This window comes from Pezoporus flaviventris, unplaced genomic scaffold, assembly GCF_033815535.1.
Source record: "Pezoporus flaviventris isolate CSIRO_AGI_PZ_B2104156 unplaced genomic scaffold, CSIRO_AGI_Pfla_v1 ptg000041l, whole genome shotgun sequence".
NCBI lineage: Eukaryota > Metazoa > Chordata > Aves > Psittaciformes > Psittacidae > Pezoporus > Pezoporus flaviventris.
The window spans coordinates 3,783,273-3,800,938 of NW_026892589.1; the positions used below are offsets into that span (position 1 = coordinate 3,783,273).

The 17,666-nt window shown below is 47.4% G+C and overlaps 1 protein-coding gene across 2 annotated transcripts; it reads left to right on the plus strand.

Annotated features, from left to right (window-relative positions):
* Nucleotides 1-4,731: 4,731 nt before the first annotated feature.
* Nucleotides 4,732-12,160, plus strand: PRKAB1 (protein kinase AMP-activated non-catalytic subunit beta 1). 2 transcript variants are annotated; one of them, XM_061465833.1, is made up of 8 exons: nucleotides 4,732-4,783; nucleotides 5,871-6,045; nucleotides 6,839-7,005; nucleotides 8,750-8,843; nucleotides 9,795-9,909; nucleotides 11,177-11,310; nucleotides 11,811-11,879; nucleotides 11,962-12,160. In XM_061465833.1, exons 2-8 carry the CDS (start codon nucleotides 5,881-5,883, stop codon nucleotides 12,037-12,039), a joined length of 822 nt encoding a protein of 273 aa, XP_061321817.1. In that variant the 5' UTR covers nucleotides 4,732-4,783; nucleotides 5,871-5,880; the 3' UTR covers nucleotides 12,040-12,160. The 2 variants fall into 2 exon arrangements, with proteins under 2 accessions (XP_061321817.1, XP_061321818.1); XM_061465834.1 differs by having other exon boundaries at nucleotides 4,738-4,753.
* The last annotated feature ends 5,506 nt before the right edge of the window (nucleotides 12,161-17,666 follow it).

Below are 17,666 nucleotides of genomic sequence, written 5' to 3' on the forward strand. Positions count from 1 at the left end.
AAGCAAGTTGCTGGATTGATTCAGGGCGAAGGTGCAAAGCCACATCCTGCTTACCTGACAGCTGTTCAGAAGCCTTTATATGGTGTGTTTCATGTAGGGAAGAGTCCATATCACCAAACCTTCACTCCTGATAATGAGGTAAACTAAGAAGAAATTGAATAAATGTGGATCCTACCTGGACTTTGAAGGGGATGCCTCATGGCAAAGTCAGAGACATCAGAAGGCCTGCGCAGAGCAGTTTGCATAGCTGCTGCCTGACCCACAGCTTTTCTGAGACTCAGCCTTCAGACTTTCACAGGCAGTACCTTCAGGCTGAAACACTACTTGAATGTTGGTTTCCTCTTGCTATCCTCCCATCTCCAACCTCATCTTTAATTAGTAGGTCTCTGAAGGTGTGCAGTGTTATGTTGGAGTAGAGGAGTTGAGAAGGGATGCAGTAGTCTACCAGTGATTTTTATGTGCACTCACAATTTTCCACTTCCCAAGCACAACGGCATGTTCTGCACGCACAGCAATGGCACGTGTCCCTGAAATGCGAGTGAGCCTTTAAGGAGGCTGCCCAACTTCCTCTGCATCACACCCTGGCAGCCTGGCAAAATGGGCTAAATTCAGAAGTGACCTGAAAGAAGGAGGGGGTTTGAAAACAGATCACTCAGACAGTGTAAAAATGGAAGAACAAGCTTGGGAGCCCAAGGTAGCAAGAAAGATTATAGTAAAAAATTAACTGGGAGGTTTCTGCACTTAAATTTATCCTGTCTTGATCTCTAGGGTAAATTCTGCTGCTGCTACCACCCAGCTCACTCTCCCTAGCACACAAGCTACAAGAAGCACTTGTGTGTCCTTTATAATGTGATTTATGGCATGCCTGAATTTGATCTACCAGCTCCTGACTGAGAATGGCTCTTCTGGTTTTGTCATATCTAGCTGTAGGACTGAGTCAGCTTCCACTTCGCTCGCAATACTTCTCTCTGGCTAAATAAGCTTGCATCATGTCAAAGAAAAAGAACTGTACCAGATAACAACAGATCCATCAGAACTTTAAACTGCACAGTCTGAGACTTCAGGCCACTCGATTTCTTTTTTCAACATGTACTCTGGAGTAAGAGAAGGGGAAAATCCACAACCAGAGCAGGCTGTGTGGTAATGGTGAGCCATGGCAGCCTCATGTACACATACTTCAACCAGTATTCGATGGGGATTTAAATGCCTTTTGATTTTAATCAACTCCAGGAGATAATCCAGAGAAAATGAGATTCTGGGCTAGAGCACAAGTGGTTGGTGAGTGATGTTCCTTCCTTGAAAGAATTTAGCTTGAACACTTTGAGCTTGAAAGTTTTGCAAAGCTATTCTTCACCCCACTTAACCAAAGACATACATTGCCCTAACACAGGTCTCTTCTGACTCGAGATTTTGACCTTACTGTCTTTAAAAAAGAGCCATCTGGGAAGAGAAGACGGTAAGTGATATCTCCAAGGGGGTAGAATAACTCAGTAGTAAAGATGTCACTTCACTTGACTCCCAGCCTGTACAACAGCAAAAGTGCTCTGTCATGGTGGTTAGAACCCTGACATCTGCTGATCCTCACGACCTTATGAGCCAAGAACAAAAATGCCTTAAAATTAATTTCTGAAGAGGATGTTCTGTGTGAGTTTTAACAGTCAGGCCAGGTCTAGTCCATATTTATCAAGGAAGGTGGATGTAAGTGAAGGAGAAAAGAGCTGACCTTTGCTTGTGGATAGTGACATGGTTAATAACAGAGACCATGTGGCTCTTCTACAAGCATCTCCTTTTAAAACCTCACATTGCCCTATGAGGTGGCACACTCATGACACCCGATAAAGCATTTAATCAATTACTTTTACCTTGGTTTATGGGCTGTGGACGGTCTGGAAGTAGCCTGTGCTCTTTCTTTTCAAGGGACTTTCTTGTTCAAAATCATTCAGTTACATTTTCCACCTGACCCTTTTACCCTCAAGCCTGCCACGTGCAATTCAAACTGTTGTGATTCACCACATGATTTCTTTTTCCTGAGCAGACAGCCATAAATCCTGGGGCGCTCCCATTTATAGAATAGCTAGGGTTGGAAGGGAGCTTAAGATCATCAAGTTCCAGCCCCCCTGCCATGGGCAGGGACACCTCACACTAAACCATCTCACCCAAGGCCTCGTCCAACCTGGCTTTGAACACTGCCAGGGATGGAGCATTCACAACCTTCTTGGGCAACACATTCCAGTGCCTCAGCACCCTAACAGGAAAGAAATTTTTGGTGTCATTGCTAATGCCAAAATTTCCTGTTTGGTTTTGTGATGTCTGAATTTAATGTTTACTTCAGGTAAGTATTTGTTCAGTGGCAATGTGGGTGGTGAACACAGGCAGGGTTGCAAACACATAAGAACAAAACAATCTGCGGTCCTGAATTTGCACTCAAAAGATTTTGCAGTATTCACCCAACCTAATATCAGCTTCTTTTGTCTGATGGAAAGCTAATAGCTAAAGGCCAAAGTGATTAAGCGATGCAGACAATTAATGTCAGAATTAATATAGAGATTTCTATCTAATTCTTTTCCTCTTCAATTAAAATGCTCACAGTCATGATTCCCGGGCATCCCCCAGAATTGTAAGGGAATGTACACAGCTAAGCAACTAGGCAATAAATTATTCTGGTACCAAAGTCTGGAGTGTTTAGCAAGGGCTGAGCCTAAGTGGCCTATCGCTGTGTTCCCTGTCTGAGAGATATAGCACTTAAGAAGAGGAGAGAGTTGCTGTGATATGTTGTTTCAATGGCAAGTGACACCTCTGACATTCTCACTAGGGAGAATGACATTTCTGGAAGTCTTGATGGAAGAAGTGAACTACCTCCCTACCTGTTACACCCTCATCTGGCAGTAGGAAAAAGAAGGTTAAGACAGGTATGTGAAGGGGCATGAGCAGAAAAGGTATTTTGTAGTCTTCCTTTGGAATGTGGATGCTGGTGCTGGATGGAGTGGAAGAGGGGAAAGTTGCAGAGCATGGAAGGAAGCAAAAACTCAGAGATGCTGTTAAAGGGAGGAGCTAAACTTCAGGATTGCAGAAAATCAGTAGGTGGATGAGCTCTGCCAGGCCCCTGTGGCATGTCTAGCTCATCTTTCACTTCCCACATCTCCTGCATTAACAGCTGTAAGGGAATTGGGCTCCCACACAAACTGATGGGAGAAAACAATCCTGCAGTGCCTGTGAGGAGGCAGGGTGGTGATTTAGTAAGCAGCAGTGGTAAACCCGCCATGTAAAGCTCATTGTTCATGGTGTAAATGTCATCCAGACCTCCTAATCCACTGGGACCAGCTGCCTCCCAAAGAGTTTTGGGCTGATTTCTCTAGGACTGTGCTACATCCACCTTTGGATTTGAAGGGGAAGCAGTCATGGGGAAAAGACAGAGAAGGCAGTAACAGTGAAGCCCAACCACCAAGAGGCTGAGATGCCCAAGTCCATTGCCTCTGCCCATCCATGGGTCAACAACTCTCAAAGGTTTTGGCATGGATGGTTCATCACCGTGTAGGGAGGGACCATCACATTTTAACACCAGAACTTTATATTCAGTAATGCTTGGAGCTGCCATAGTCTAGTCACCACCGCCCTGTGAGCTACTAGCAGTCCTTACCCTGCAGTTTATTACCTTTCTGTGGTTATTACAAGTAACAAAAACCATGGCAAAGAAATGAGTGTGGTCCCCAAAGTGAAGATGCCATTGCTTGAAATGAGCCTGGCTGGCCCTTGCGCAGATCATCACAGGGGACCTCCTGGGCAAGTGATAGGTACGACGTGGTTGTGTGGATCTCGAACCCACCCTGCAGAGGCGTGTGCATCATTAGTGACCAAAAAAAGAACCGGGGAGAACAAAACAATCAGGTTTGGAGACAAAAGCTTTAGGAGTGCTAAGCTGTGTGAAAGATCAGACCAGCAGCTGCATTTTAGAGCAGGGTGACCTGTGGAGGGGCTGGAGGCCCACACGCGTTCGCCTGTGTCAGGCTGTCCCGTGCCGAGGCATCCTTCCATGAAAGACAGCTTGGAGCAACTGTTCCTCAAAACACAGTGCGGGAGCCAGGCACAGTGAATCTGTCTATCCCAGCAGAATTGTTCCCACACCATAACACCATGCCAGAAGGATACACTTCGATCCGGTAGGAATCCTTCTGTCTGTTGGCAGGTTTAACATAAAACCAACTTCCTTGCGAAAAGAACTGCTGACCAGGACTCACAGCTCTGTGCCTGTTAGAAAGGTAGGGGGAAAGACAGCAACAGGGCAAAACGAGAGAGTGTAATTGGAAATGCTTACACAATTATGTTGGAGTAATACACGAGTGTAAGTTAATTTGGGAAGCATTTACCAATTAAGGTCTTAAGATTCCCAACTGTGCTTCAACGGCAGGAGAGCCGCGTGTGTGGTTTCAGAGCCTGAAAGTGTCAGCGGCCGTGAGCTGGCTCTCGCTGCCCTTTCCAAAGAGGAAATGTGTGTGAAATGCGTTTGTTTCCCAGCTCCAGTGTCCCGGCGCTCCCTCCTCTGCAGTTCCGCAGGTCCAAACCCTCCTTGCGGCGGTGACCTGGAGGAAAGCCAGGTAAGGAGCGCACACCCTCCCGCCTGCCCCCGCCCCGAGGCACAGCTCAGCGCTCCGCGCGGGGTCCCGCTGCCGCCCGGAACCTCGGCGCCGGGCTCGGGTTGCGCCCGGGCCGCAGGCGGGCGCGGGCCGGCGGAAACGGAAGCAGAAGCAGGTTGGCGGTGAGGGACAGCGGCGGCCGGAGGCGGGCGGTGGGTGCCGGAGCCCCGGGGCGCTGCGGGGCCGGGGGAGGCGAGGCCTAGCCGGGCTGCTGCCCCGGAGCCCCTCGGCTGCGAGTGCTCCGTGCGGGCTGCGGGGCCTTCGGCGGGGCACTGACCGGCGGTGCGGGCTGAGAGCTCACTCGGGCCTCCCCAGGGTTCCTCTCGTAGCACCCTCGAGGCAGTGCTCAGAGCAGGCACCGGGTGCTCCCAGCTGCTGCAGTTCCCCCCCAGCCAGCTGGCATTGGCGTGTTTTCAGGGTGCCGGTTAAAATACGGAGGCAGTTAGTTGTTTATTTACTCAGGCCATGCCCGCTGAGACTGGTTCTGGGTTGTGACCGTGCTGGGAGCTGTACACCTGGAAGCTGGGCAGTGTCTGTGAGCAGGGCAATATCCCAGACCCTGACTTGCACCTTATTGGGGGCTCTGAAGTGGTTCTGGCGGTGTGGTTCCCCACAGCCCCTAGGCCACCTCTGAGTTACTGCTCTTGCCTGTAAGTTGTCTTTCAGACAAGACATGGCATGCACAACCAGTCTCAGCCCCTCTGTGGGTGGCTGTGGCCTCACGGGCTATGGGGTGGGAAGAAGCATTGGCCGTTGCCCTTCCAGGAGTAAAGTGGAGGCTGGATGAAGTGGAGCATCAGCAGGACTGTGCTGTTTGTGCTTCCGAGCCGCGGGCTGTAGGGATCCTTAGCAGGTTACCAGCCTCAGATAAGTGTTTTCCAGTGAAATCACATTTCTAGTAGGCTGGTTTTGATGCATTGTGGCAAAAAGTTCTACTGGTGTTTCAGCTGATGTGGTAGAGTGCTATGTGCATGGGTTTTCAGAAGGCCACATTGCTTGGGAAGACAGAATACAGCGTGCTGCAGTGACACATAGCTGCTTGGTCAGCTTTCAGAGTGGCTGAGTCTTGCAGAGATGCTAGGACATTGACCTATGGCGCAGCGTCTGGGGTTAATCAAGTTTCTTAGACTCTTCAATTCAGAAACAGAGCCCAGGTGTGCTGGTGAGCCTGCTTTCCTGCACACAGGTGCTCTAGCTTCAAAAGCATATGTGCTAATCTGGCTTTTCATCCTTTTTTAGGTCTTTCACAATGGGGAACACAAGCAGTGAGCGAGCTGGACTGGAGCGACATGGGCATAAGGCATCCCGAGGGGACAGCTCAGGAGGAGCCATCAGTACAAAAGAGGGTGACAGACCCAAAATCTTAATGGATAGTCCTGAAGATGCAGACTTGTTCCATTCAGAGGAAATGAAGGTATTGCTGGTTTGTTCTTGTCTTCTAACATTACCATGCTGGGGTGCCATTTGCAACTCTCAGCGGTTCTGGCATTGAGTTTACACACAAAGCTATCTCCCTTGCGTCCCAGCCAAAGAGAGGTGGTGCATTGATGTTCAGGCAGATATAATGAGTGTAATGTTATGGGTTCCAGCAAGAATTGTTTGTAGAAAAACTAAAGTGTAGCTGCTTCAAAGCTCTAAGTACAGTGCTCCAGCTTCCTTTGGATCTTTAACGCTCTTGCAGTTACCAGTGATATTTTACCTGTCTATTATTTTCCATATTAAAAGCTCTGTTAAATGTTTGTTTTTTTTTTCTCAGCATTAGATGTGTTGCTGTGTATCACGTTTCATAATAATATCTAACAGAAAATTACACTTAGATTTTGACTGTTGGACAGAGCTGTTTCCTATCGACATCTCATAATCTGCCAACTACAAATTTTCTGTCTACCATATTTGTATAACCTAAATGCTTCTTGAGGGTCTTCTTCATTATTTTTCTCCCTGTTCTTGTATCTGTGTGTTTTGAAAACTTCTGTGAGCTCAAGTAATTTCTTTTTAACCTAATTTAGCTGGAGGGAGGGGGATTATTTTGCCTTCCACATCTGCAAATTTGAAGGCTTTAAAGTGCAAATGAACTTGTGAACAGCATCTACAAATGCGCAGTTTCTAATCTCCATCTGCCAAAAAATGCCTGTAGACTTGTACCTGAGAGAGTGCCTAAGTCTGCCAGGAAAGAATTCCTTTTGATGAAGACATTGTGCTTTTAGGCTCCATTGGAGAAAGAAGAATTCTTAGCTTGGCAACAGGATCTGGAAGTGAATGATAAAACCCCCACGCAAGCTCGACCAACAGTCTTTCGTTGGACTGGAGGAGGGAAAGAAGTTTATTTATCTGGGTCCTTCAACAACTGGAGTAAAATTCCTCTGACAAGGAGGTAATAAACTGCTGCTGCTTTATTAGGGATATTACACAAGGACTGGGAATGCTTAGTGAAGTGAGAAAGGTGGTCTCCTGTAGACTGGTATTGTGCTGGGATTTACCACTCTCCTGCTTCTCTCCTGAAGCCCTTGATGAGAATCTGACTTTGATTTTTGGATGGCACAGGATGAAAGTTGGGCTGTGTCAGTTTTGAAGGGGTGATGTGTTCACTGGGCACTGTGCACAAATCATCTGAAACAGTCCTCGTTGTGCAGTCTGCTGCCTGGGCTCAGAGTTCAGGCATAGGAGGCATAGTTGGATTAAAGCATAGTTCTCTGATGGCACATGTACTTTTTGGCCATATTTGGCTGCTTTTGCCCAGCTGAAGAGGGCCAAATGCTGCTCAGGAAAACTCAGCCCTGGACCCCTGCTGGTAAATTACATGAATGAGAGACTAAACCTGTGTTAAGGCACCAACTGCTTTTTCCTTCCGGAGAGCTCTGAAGCTCTCCTTAGTTCTGTACTTGAGTAGTTCATTTAAGCCAATATTGGTTTTTTTCCCAAACATTTGAAGCTTAATAGATGGCAGAGAGGCCAAACTTAAGTGTTGATCTGAGCCCTCTTGTCTATCAAAGGTGACATATCCACGAAAGATTGGTTTCTGGCATTTCTCATCTCAATGAGTGGCTGCCTGCATTGTCCTTGCTGCAGAAAGGTCTTAATTTCCTAAGAAACTTGAGGGAGGAGCATAGTGGCCTAATGGAATGGTGTGGGAGGACTGTTCTGTGTATGAAGAATGGGAAAGAAATTACCAAGAGAGGAGCTGGAAAACAGGCCTGTGGAACATCACTATTACTGTCATGCTTGAAGTAGGAAGGCTGGGAGGCAGGAAATAGTGAAATGAATCTGGAAGAAGGACAAAAATGTCTCTTTACCAAAAAACTCCAAAAGGTTTGTCTCTTGTCAGATGAGGTGTTCTGGGAAAGGAGATATCTGGACCTCCTTAGAGGTTGGATAAAATCATGTTACTGAATCAAATAGGCTCAAGTAGAAGAGTTCATTATTCCAGACTGAAATTTCAAATCCAGTTCTGTGGTGGTGTGCTTGCACCCTCACCTGAGAAGAAGTAAAGAGAGATGCTGGCATTGTGTAGCCTGTTTGAACTGTTCACAAAGCATGAGCTGTTTCTCTGCTGGTTTGAGATGCTGGTAAAGGCTTCAGTAGAATCAGGAAGTTCGCAGCACTGGAGTATTGAAATTACCAAGCAGCAGCTATTCAGCCCCCAAGTGACTCAGAAGTATTGAGGTGCTTTCATCTTCTACTCATTGTTTACTTACTTGATAAGTAATTCTTGATGTGCCTTCACAGGCAGTTCTGAAATGCAGTTTGTGATGGCAAATACTGAAAGGCAAGGAGATCTGAGTAAGCTGGTGTTGTTCCATCGACAGGAGTCTCGCAGATAAAATGAGGTCTCACGTACTGACAAGTGACACGAAGATGTGAGGATGACTTTACAAAAGCTCAATTAATTGATGTCAGGAATGCAGATAGGAATTTTGAATGTGTAGGGATTGCTGTCATAGAGGAAATTTTCATTAACTTTAACCTTAATACGATTCTTTACCTTCAGATTGCATGAGGGATTCTCATAAGTCTTTGTACGTTGAGGAGGCTTGTATTGTCAGTTAGTGTTTGGCACGGTTTGTAATCGGTGTGCTTCTCAGAGCATTTCAGGGCTGATTGTTTGTCTTCAATTTCAGTCACAATAACTTTGTGGCAATCCTGGATCTGCCAGAAGGAGAGCACCAATACAAGTTCTTTGTGGATGGGCAGTGGACGCACGATCCTTCGGAGGTAGCGTTTTCTTTGGTTCACTGTGTTTATTCAGAAAGGCACCTGAACATGAGAAACTGATGGATTCTCTACTAATAGCTGGCCACTTCAGAGAGAAGGGTTTGGTTAACAACAGGAACTGACTGTTGAAGTTGGTGAGAGAGAGATTTCTGATGCTAGCCTAGGTGAGGTCATCAGACTGACAGCCTCAAAGGACAGGAGGTGTTGTAACAAACGAGTGACAAGATCTCTTGGGGATTGGCTTATAAGAGATGGTGAGCTTTTGCCAAACTGTCTTTTAATGCACTGTAGCATTGCTGACAGCCCAAGTCTCTCTATGATGTACCTGCTCTCTGTGCCAGAATGTTGCTATTGCTGCTCTAGATCTTCTCATAGTTCAGTAATTGTGCCCAAATCTACCAGGTCTTTTCTTCCTCCTCTGCTATAGAATGAGCTTTAACCCTCGCCTGCCCATCAGTCCCTCACTGCTTCTGAACTAACCATTCACAGCTCCTAGCTGTAGTCTTGCTGTCTTGGCAAACCTTGCAGAACCTTGCAGGATTTACCTTGTAGTAAATTTAGCTCTTTGAAGCCTCTGTCTTAGCTTTGGAAGTAAACCAGCAATACCAGGTATAGTCTGCCATGTTCTGAAAGCCCTGTAGAAGCTAGAGGTAAATCTTACCTCCTTGTGTTGCCACTGTTTAACTTTAGCCCAGGCCTTATCTACAGCCCAAGAATTTATCAAGTGCTGTGGACCTGACAGGTTCAACTGACATGCAGTCCCCAGTCCTAAATGTGCCTTTGCTCTTTACCTCACATTAACTGAGCAATGCTGAGCTCTTCTTGTATCTGGTACTGGCACATTTTAAAAGCAATAGATCTCATTCTTGGTAATGCTGATTTTGTAGTTTTGGGAATCTAATAGTCCCACAAGCCTTTCTATCCTGACTTCTGTATCTTGTCTCTTCCCAGCCAGTAGTAACCAGCCAGCTGGGTACCATCAACAACGTCATACAGGTGAAGAAAACTGACTTTGAAGTATTCGATGCTTTGATGGTGGACTCCCAGAAATGTTCAGACATGTCTGGTATGAGCTTCCTGGTAATTCTCTGTCACACTTGTCTGAGATGTTAAAAATGTCATCTCCCTATTTATCTCAGTTAAAGCTGCAGTATAGACTAATCTCCACGTTTGTCAGGCCCTGTGGACATGTGCAGGAATCACAGATGCACAAAGGAAGAACATGGGATGAACAGAAGAAAAAGCCTCTAACAGAGCAGCACAGGTCACTGTACTGTATGGTTAGGAGGGAGTCATGGGTTTTTAGTAGCTGTTTGTTTGCCTGTGTGATGTGAAATCAGTGGATCAGTCTCTGCCTTACAGCATCAAACCAATGTGGACAATCTGCACTGCTCCTAATTCCATCTTCCTCTGCTAAGGAGGTGGACTGGGAAGGTCAGAAGTTGCACATTAAGAGATAGGCATTAGGTGCATCTTTGCAGTGCTAACAGAGGGTCAGAAATATGTCGTAGCTCCACAGTTTAGTATAAATTATGTATATCCTAAAACAATTTAAAATGCTATTTTTGTCTGAAGTTTCATGTGCCAGTGTAACAGAAGAGAGAGAATTAGCTTGAGTCATCTCTGAAATCAGCTTTGCTGCCTGCTCTTTGTAGACCTTTGCAGGGATGAAGACATGATTGAAGTAGTACCTTAGATGCTCCTTCAGAAGCCCCATCCTTTGACTCTGAGGCAGAGGTTGCATTTGGTTGGTTTTTGCTCTATACAACTTTGCCCTGGGCAAAGGCTTTTTGGAGAAAAAATGTGTTTTGTAGGACTTGGACACTGCAGGGAGCCAGGAGGAGATTCTAGTAGATGCTTCCCTGCAGTGTGGTGTAACAGCCTTCCCTTATACTGATACAGACCCTGAAGAGCTCTTTCTGTTACTCTGTCCCTGCATGGGAATAATACTTGCCTTTTACAGGTGTGTACCATGTTTCTGGTACTTTCCTTGGAGGGAACATTGTAGAGCAGCACTTTAATAGTAAGTGTTTGCTGGAGAAGTGCTGGGCAGAGATGACAGTGCACTTCTGGAGTGCAGTAGGTCCCTCCAAACGCAGCCTCCCAAACCTTCTCAGCTAGTTTCAAGTCAGACAGACTTTGGACCTCTGAAGTGGTCCAGTGGGCAGTGACTGCATCAGTGCTGTAGTTCTTGTACTTACATGCCATCAATTTCTTCTGTCTGCGTGTTCCCAGATGTGAAAATCAATTTGAAGTACTGATAAAAAATACCTATGAAGTGCAGATACTCTCACAGACTATTTAAGGGTAAATATGTAACATCTCTTTGGCAGAGTTGTCAAGTTCACCCCCAGGACCATATCACCAGGAGCCCTATGTTTGTAAGGCAGAGGAGCGCTTTAAATCACCACCTATTCTTCCCCCCCACCTGCTGCAGGTCATCCTGAATAAGGACACAGGCATTTCTGTGAGTACATTTGTTTGATGAATAATGGCCTTGAGGGTGTGAACAGATGGGGATAAACCCTGGGTGCAGTCAGGGGACAGTTTAGGAAAACCCTTAGAATAGTTGCCACATTGGTGAGTTCTGGACTATGTATGTCCAGGTGGATTCATCTGAAGTAAATCTAGTTTTCTACTTGACTCTCCTCAAAACTGAGAGGAAAATTCAGTTGCTATTTTACTCCCAGAAACCTTCATCTTCCCCCTGCAGCACTATTAAAGTGTCAGAAGCACATAAGGAATAATTGAGGTGTGTTGCACGGTGGCAGTGAGGTGCAGAGGATTTCACCCTGGAGAGGGGTCTTGGGTGGTTCTGGCACTTTGCATTTGCTGATGGATTCAGTGCAAGGAGCAGGGTGGTGTATGTGAGGGTATGGCTAGCTGCAGACGGTGTTTGGCGCCCATCAGCTGTGATGAGTAAACTGTGAGTTCTGTTCTTTTCACACTCATTTCCCCCTTTCCCAGTGTGATCCTGCTCTGCTCCCTGAACCCAACCACGTCATGTTGAACCACCTCTACGCACTTTCTATCAAGGTGAGAGGCCAGGCCGTGTTCTTTGCACATGCAGTTTTCAGATACCCATGTGATGTGCTCACTTGTTTTCCATCTCCTGTAGGATGGAGTGATGGTGCTTAGTGCTACACATCGGTACAAGAAGAAATACGTCACCACTTTGCTGTACAAGCCAATATGAACATCGCTGTAGCTTGTGACCAATTGCTCTGGGCCAGTGTGGTCTCAGCAAAACAATTCTTCTCTTAACCAAATGTACTCCTGCTCTGTGCTGTAGCAAATGAACTCTGATTTCATCTGGTTTCTGAGACTTCCAAGTTCTCCTGTATTTTCCCAGTCGTGCCTTGGAAGTTCTCAGAGATGGCAGCTTCATGGCAACTAGACAGATGGCAAAGGGCGTCAGCGCCCCTTGTCAGCTCAGTTAAAAACCACCAGTTTAATTAGGCTGAAAAATGTGAGGGCAGCAACAGATCAAAGACCTGTAGGAGGCAGGCAGACTGTAACGAACGGTAACAAACAAGCCAGCCCAAAGCCTGGAAATGGGGATTCTTGTGGAATCTCATTTGAGCTCAGCACTCAGCAAAAGCAAGCCCATTGCTGCTTCCATAACTCATCAAACATGCAATAACTTGGGCAGCGAGTTCCAAGCTTGCGTGGCTGAAGTAAGTGGGAATATTGATGATCCTTTTGTAGCAGCCTTTTCTAGGCACAATCAGTGACACAATCACCTACATGCTCAGTTTTGCTGCATGGTAGACCGGGCAGCACTGTTTCTGAGCTCTGTAGTTTTTCTCTTCATGAGAACTGAAGTACAGCTTTTCCCCTGTGGAATTTCTGGTAAAGACAGTTGTTTTTAATGGCTGGATTTTTCTGTAAATCATAAATGTGTTTGTAATTGCAGTAATCTGCTTTTTGAAACCAGTTTCCCTTGCTGTCACTAGTGAGGACTTCCTTAAGCTGTGAGGAAATCAGTGTGTTCAGTTTAGGGATTAGCTCTTCAGAAAGAGCCTGAAGGTGACTGCAAGAGTCACCTGTGCCCACTGCCCAAGCTTGGCCCTCAGTGTAAGCAGTTGCAGTGCTGGGTACAGCAGCACCGTGCCCATCTGTGCCCAGGGGGAAGCAGGGCCCCTGCTCCAGGTTGCAGCACGACCACAGGTGTAACCCCCCTGCTGCTTCCACAGCCCTGCAGCTTTTAATCCTGTTTCTGTTTTCTAAATGATGCTAGTGACACCGGGCTGCCTGTACTGGGTACCGGCAGCCTGCTTTATCCCAAAACACATGCAACACCAATGCAAAACTGCACACCGGTGTGCCTCGGGCCTGCCCTGGAGCAGCCCGCTCCAGCAGCGACCTGCCTCGTCCTTCCCTCTCTTTGGTTTTGGTGCCTGAGGGTGCCAGTGACTGTGCCAGTGACTGTGCCAACCCTGACCAGCCCCGTCCCGTCCCTTGGTGGGCAGAGCCCATTGCACAGACGAGTCAGGAGTCTGAGCAGGGACAGAGGCTGCAGCCGCCAGTGTTCTGCAGAACCAGCCATGGTGCAGGGCTGCTTTGCCCCCCTGCTGCAGTAGCTCCAGGAGCCGAGTAGATCTGGGTCTTGGTGCAATGGTTTTCTCTGAAAGCTGTCTCCATTCTGTGCTGTGGGTAGTGTTGGTATTCTGGACCACGGAATCGCTTCTGTTTTCAGCCTCTTTAGAAACAAATAAAACATTTCCAAGGAAAGTGGGTGACTTGCTTGGTTATTATCCCAGCTTCCGTGAGCTGTTGTTTCTTTAGGACCTGTGCTTGCAGTCCTGTGCCTTGGTGGATTGTGCAAGCTTCTCATTCCTAGATGCAGCTTAAAGCACTTTGTCAGTTTGCAGTTAATTAGTAAAGGAGAAGGGGGAGGTAAAGTTGACAGGAAGAGCAAAGCTTCAGCCATCAGAGTTGGCCTGCAGCCTCCTGGCAGTTTCTCTTTGTTCCATCCACTCTTCACGCAGGCCTTTTATTGCCAGGTGTAGGTTGGATGCTGGCTGTGGGCTGTGGTGCTGCTGTAGTGTTTGTTTGCACCGGTGAGGCTGGGGCTGCCTGGTCAGGGCTGTCATTTGCCAGCAGCACCTTGTGCAGGAGGCACTTGAGGTTCCTTTGCGCTTGAGCTGGTTGTGTCAGGGCAGTAGAGGAAGCTGCATCAGGGAGAGCAGGTTTGAGCAGCTCCAGTTAACGAATGTAATGGTGGGAGTGCCTCGTGCTGAAATGGGAACACCGAGAGGGGTGAATGCAGAGGGGGATGCTGTGTGAGCACAGTCGTTGCCTGCCTGGTGATGCTGTTGTTAAATACTGGCCTCTCCTTCCGCAGTGCCATCAGCAAAGGTGTGCTGGTGCCCCTTGTCTTGTAGCTCAGCATGAGGGGGGGGCTTCTGTGATAGGCCTTGCTGTTGGCATAGTAAAAGTGGTGCTGGGCTGTCACCGAGCTGACCATGAGAGTGGCAGCAAGTGAACCCTCGTGCCTGCTGCCACAGCCAAGGCTGGGTGTGCTTGGGCAGACATTGTGGGCCCAGAGCTCCACATGGGGCCAAGCACAGGTTAAATGCTGTGGAAGCAAGGGTGAGGGTGTGTGGGGTGGGATGAGGAGAGGCAGGTGTTGGAAGGAATCTGTCTCAGCTGTGTCCAAAGCAATGTAGATGGATGGTATATTGCACACGGGTGGTGGGGTGAGTGCTGGGTGCTTTTAGTGCCAGCAGGGAAATGGCACATCAGGTTTCTTACTGGAATGACCTAGAATTAGTCTTTTCACTAGGAGAAAAGAGGAGCTCAGAGGCACCCTAACGAGGCTGGTTGGTTTCTTTGGCTGTGGTGGTTTGGTTTAGTTGCAAACCAGGTATTCCATGTGTCAAAGACTGAAGAAGCTGGAACTTTGAGAAATGAAGGGGCAGTATGCGAGATGGAGCGGTATTTATGGACTCGGCCTCATTAATTCTTGCTGAGCTTTGTGGGTTTGTTCCCAGTCCCATATATGCAGGGCTCACTGCCCTGGCATGGTGGAACATGGACACAACCGATTACTTTATAGCCAGCATTTGCCGTTTATTCACTGTGCAGCCTGGAGCCGGGCTCAGTGCTGAGCGCTTGGACCACGCTCTGGCACCCCAAAGGCTGCGCCCAGGAACCAGGGTGAGGGCCTGGGCCCCGCGCAGCGTTTGAGGCCTCGTGATCCACTACCAATCCCTGCTTGTTGGGATGAGGGAGAGCAGCTGCCCACAGGCTGATCCCTGAGGCCTCAACTGACCTTTCCAGGAGCCACCCCCTCCTCCAGGTATGGCAGAGCCCCCTTGGCCCATGGCTGGGGGGGGAATCTGGTTTTCACTGTGGGGTTGGTTTGGGAGGGATGGGTGGGGAGGGAATGTCTTGTCTTATTTATTTGCTGGGTTGTTTTCTGCATCAGATCAATCACATTGTGTGTCCTCGCTGAACAGGGATGAATCGAATCCCTCCGAAGGCAAAAGCTGGATCAGGAGCTGGATGCTTCCATTCCCCGCCCTCAGCCCGCAGTGTGTGGTGTTGAGGTTATTCCTGGCTGTTGCTAGGAGAGCACAGTTTTAAGGTAGATGCAGAGACTTTAATTGCTTTGGGAACAATTAAAGCAATTTGGGAGCTCCCTGCCCGCCCCGGCCCCCTGAGGTGCAGTGGTCAGGCTGACAGGGATTTGTGCAGGGTTCTTGGTAATCAAAAGGCTCAATAAATGATTTGGTTTTACTCCACCAGTTTCTGGATTATTTTAGTTGTTACAATTCGGATCATGCATCATAGGACTGCAACAATGAGCTTTAAATAAGTATTCTTTGTGCACAGTAAAATAAAGGAACATTGAACAAGTCAGCATTTCATCGTATACATCAGATAGTAGGCACAATAGATAACTCAAGCAGCTTGGGTTTTATGTAGAGCATTGTTATGAAGGATGTCATGTAGACCAGAATGTAAGAGGTGGTGTTAGTAACCCGCCCCCAGGCCCTCCAACAGCCCTTCCCTGGGGCAAGGGGTGGTTGTGTGCACAGAGCCAAAGCCACGAATGGTAGGAGGACAAATGAAGTTACTGGAGGCAGCAGTGTGAATATTAAAAACCTCTTCCTGTGAAAGAATACTTCAGACCCTGTAAAAACTGGTTCAGTTAAAAATAGATGTATTTACATTGAAGTCTGATCTAGCGAGTTTTCCCAGCAGGTGTAAGTTCAGATGTACAGTAACTGCAGGTTGTACTCAATCTGACTTGATTTGTGAATGGTTTTGAAGTTGCAGCTCTTAGGCCTTAAAGCACCAGCGAATCACAGCGGTGGGATGAGGAGCTGTCTCCGTCCGCTTTGCTACCAGTACACTGCTGGGATAAATCCCAAACCTGTCTTTAGATCACACTATGGTTCAGTAAGATGGTTTGTTCCAGCTCAAGGTGCGTGGGTCATTGAGGAGGGCGGGATTGTTGTCCCAGATACTCACACGGTTCTTAACTCTACCCCTATCAGGAGTTCAGTGGGCGAGGGCAGGGTTTAGCTGTAGGTGTCCGCAGCCGACTGCTGCTCTAGTGAACTACGTGGTCAAATGCACCTTGTTCTGAGTTCCTATGAACATGCTTTGTGTTTGTGAAGCCACTTAACGCTACTTGGTCAGGGAATTACAACTACTCAATGCTAACTACCATCGGGTGAGCTCTTTGGTAAGCGCTGACGCCTATAGATTACACAGCCTCTGGCGCTGGGGCAGCGGGACGAGGGCAGTGTCACTGCGGAGAAGGAAGCGGTCATTTCACCATGCCAGTCGAGATAGTTATTTGTTTTATTTGGTTATCGTTCAACAACAAAGTTCAACACGTTCCAGGTGGAGCTTTGAACTGTCCCTCTGGTTCCCTCCCTTGTCCATAATAAAAAGGTAATGCAGAAAAATCCTGTACTTTTAGAGACCTAAAACCTCATTTATGCTAACAAGCTTCAATTGCAAGTTAATGTTACAATAGTTCTTCATGGGAGCGAGGAGGACTAAGCTGAGGCCCCTCCAGTCTGAAGATGGCTGTCCACAACCACCGGTAAAACAAAAAGCTAGTGTTGAAAAACACACAGTTTACAATAAAAAAGTAGAAACCAATTCAATTCCCTTTTGTTACGAATATAAAGATTCTTGTAAATATGTACAGTCCTTTGAGCTATTTCTATAGCAGGAAGCATGTCACGAACAAGACACAAGAGATACACTGCCGGGACTCAACAAGCCCATTTCTGAGGTCTCGAAGATCTTCCATGAGATGCAAAGATTTTAAAGACTGATCTCTGACCCTTCAAAAGATTCAGACCAGGAGACAAAAACTTTCAGCAAGGCTCCTGCCAAATCATCTGACCTAAAATAACCCAACAGACAAGAGAACGGGATACGATATTCAGGAAACTCGCCAAAGGACACGGACAAGGCATTGGACTTCTCTCATGGGTTTCTAGAACGGGTTAGCACAGGCTCGCGAGGGACTAGCAGAAGTATCAGTGGGGCACCAAGGGAAGATTGGATGCAGTTTTGCTCTTTCCAGTTGTCAAGAACGTGGTTGTTCACTTCGAACGTCGCTAGTGCAGACTGAATGGTCAAAACCTGCTTTGAAAATCATCTGCGCTCTGCTTCATGTTCACAGCAAAAGAGAATAGGAAGCAACACGTGGCTCGAGGTCCGACAGGCAGAAGCAAAGGCGCCAAAGCTGCTCACTGTGAGTATCCTCTTGTGCCACGACACGTGGGTCTTTCTTATTGTACGACAAGTTACAGGTCACGGGAGGACGCTCCTCTCCGCAGGGACCCTGTG

Excerpts from the sequence above, each read along its gene's own strand:
- PRKAB1 (XM_061465833.1), top strand. The coding sequence starts at position 5,881 with ATGGGGAACACAAGCAGTGAGCGAGCTGGACTGGAGCGACATGGGCAT. Across the intron at positions 6,046-6,838 it reads TCCATTCAGAGGAAATGAAG|GCTCCATTGGAGAAAGAAGA; the intron begins GTATTGCTGGTT and ends TTGTGCTTTTAG. Across the intron at positions 7,006-8,749 it reads AAAATTCCTCTGACAAGGAG|TCACAATAACTTTGTGGCAA; the intron begins GTAATAAACTGC and ends CTTCAATTTCAG.